This window comes from Zerene cesonia, unplaced genomic scaffold (genome assembly GCF_012273895.1).
Source record: "Zerene cesonia ecotype Mississippi unplaced genomic scaffold, Zerene_cesonia_1.1 Zces_u001, whole genome shotgun sequence".
Taxonomy (NCBI): domain Eukaryota; kingdom Metazoa; phylum Arthropoda; class Insecta; order Lepidoptera; family Pieridae; genus Zerene; species Zerene cesonia.
This window is the reverse complement of record NW_024045131.1, coordinates 1,156,975-1,157,986: the sequence shown is the minus strand read 5'-3', so window position 1 is coordinate 1,157,986 and position 1,012 is coordinate 1,156,975. Positions and strand designations below refer to the sequence as shown.

The following is a 1,012-nucleotide window of genomic DNA, read 5'->3' as shown; positions in this document are numbered from 1 at the left end:
CCAGCTCGGTTAGTGTACTTATAATATACGATAACCTGCACCATACAATTTTGCATCATACACTAGAAAAATATTGTATATACAAGATAGTACCAATAAAAAATAAAATAAACAATCCCAAATTATATAGAGTCAATAAATAAAGATTGCATATTAATTTTTATAAATAACAGACGAAGAAGACATGGAAGTGCTGGAGTATCCGCCGCTGACGGAGGACAGACACACGCCCGACGAGTTTGGCTTCATACAGTCCACCATTTACACTGTTACCGGTATGTTTCCTATACGTAACTTATATATACTACTGATTTATATGTATGGGTGGATGGATGGATGGATGGATGGATGGATGGATGGAACAGAAGTGCCAATGTTAACGGAAATTAATTAGATGGATATAACGGAAATCAAAACTAACACTTCATTATTATAAGAAATTGAAAAAAACTTGCAATCTATGTATCTATTTATTATTATTATATTATAATTCTTATGTTATGTTGGTAGCAATGAATCGTGCTGAACGACCGTTTTAAAGTCTTAATTTTATTAATTTGTTTTCAGCGTGTGCGTTAATCTTCATGATAGCGGTTGTGCTGCTGGTGTCCGCGTTGTGTAAGATGCACTTGAAGAGAGCCGCGTTGAGAGGCTATAGGCACACGGCTCAACACTATTCGGTGAGTTTTGTGCGTTTTGATAGTGTATGTAGTAGTTATGGATCGGGGCTGGTATTGTTTTGTTGGTTGTTGTTTTTTAAATCACTCCTACATGTAGATTTGCTTGTTAATAAATTATATTAGGTTTTTTTTTCCCGATATGTTTAAAGTTTTCTTTTTTTATTATCTATATATAGTTTTCTTTTTTTATTAGCCAGAGATAATTTTCCGAAATTTTAATTAATTAAATGAAGTTTTAAAAACTTAGAATATTCTAAATTTAATTTTTAGTTTTATAGCATTGAAATGCTTTATAAATGAGACATTTTGAAAGAATAGAAAAAATTTGATCA

At 31.5% G+C, this 1,012-nt stretch overlaps 1 protein-coding gene across 1 annotated transcript in view; it reads left to right on the top strand.

Moving 5' to 3' along the window:
* LOC119838069 overlaps positions 1-1,012 on the top strand; it is a 7,796-nt gene that overhangs the window by 3,428 nt on the left and 3,356 nt on the right. Inside the window, exons 6-8 of the mRNA XM_038363877.1 lie at positions 5-8; positions 174-275; positions 568-704. Coding sequence (XP_038219805.1) covers positions 5-8; positions 174-275; positions 568-704 — 243 coding nt within the window. The remainder of the gene's footprint in view (positions 1-4; positions 9-173; positions 276-567; positions 705-1,012) is intronic.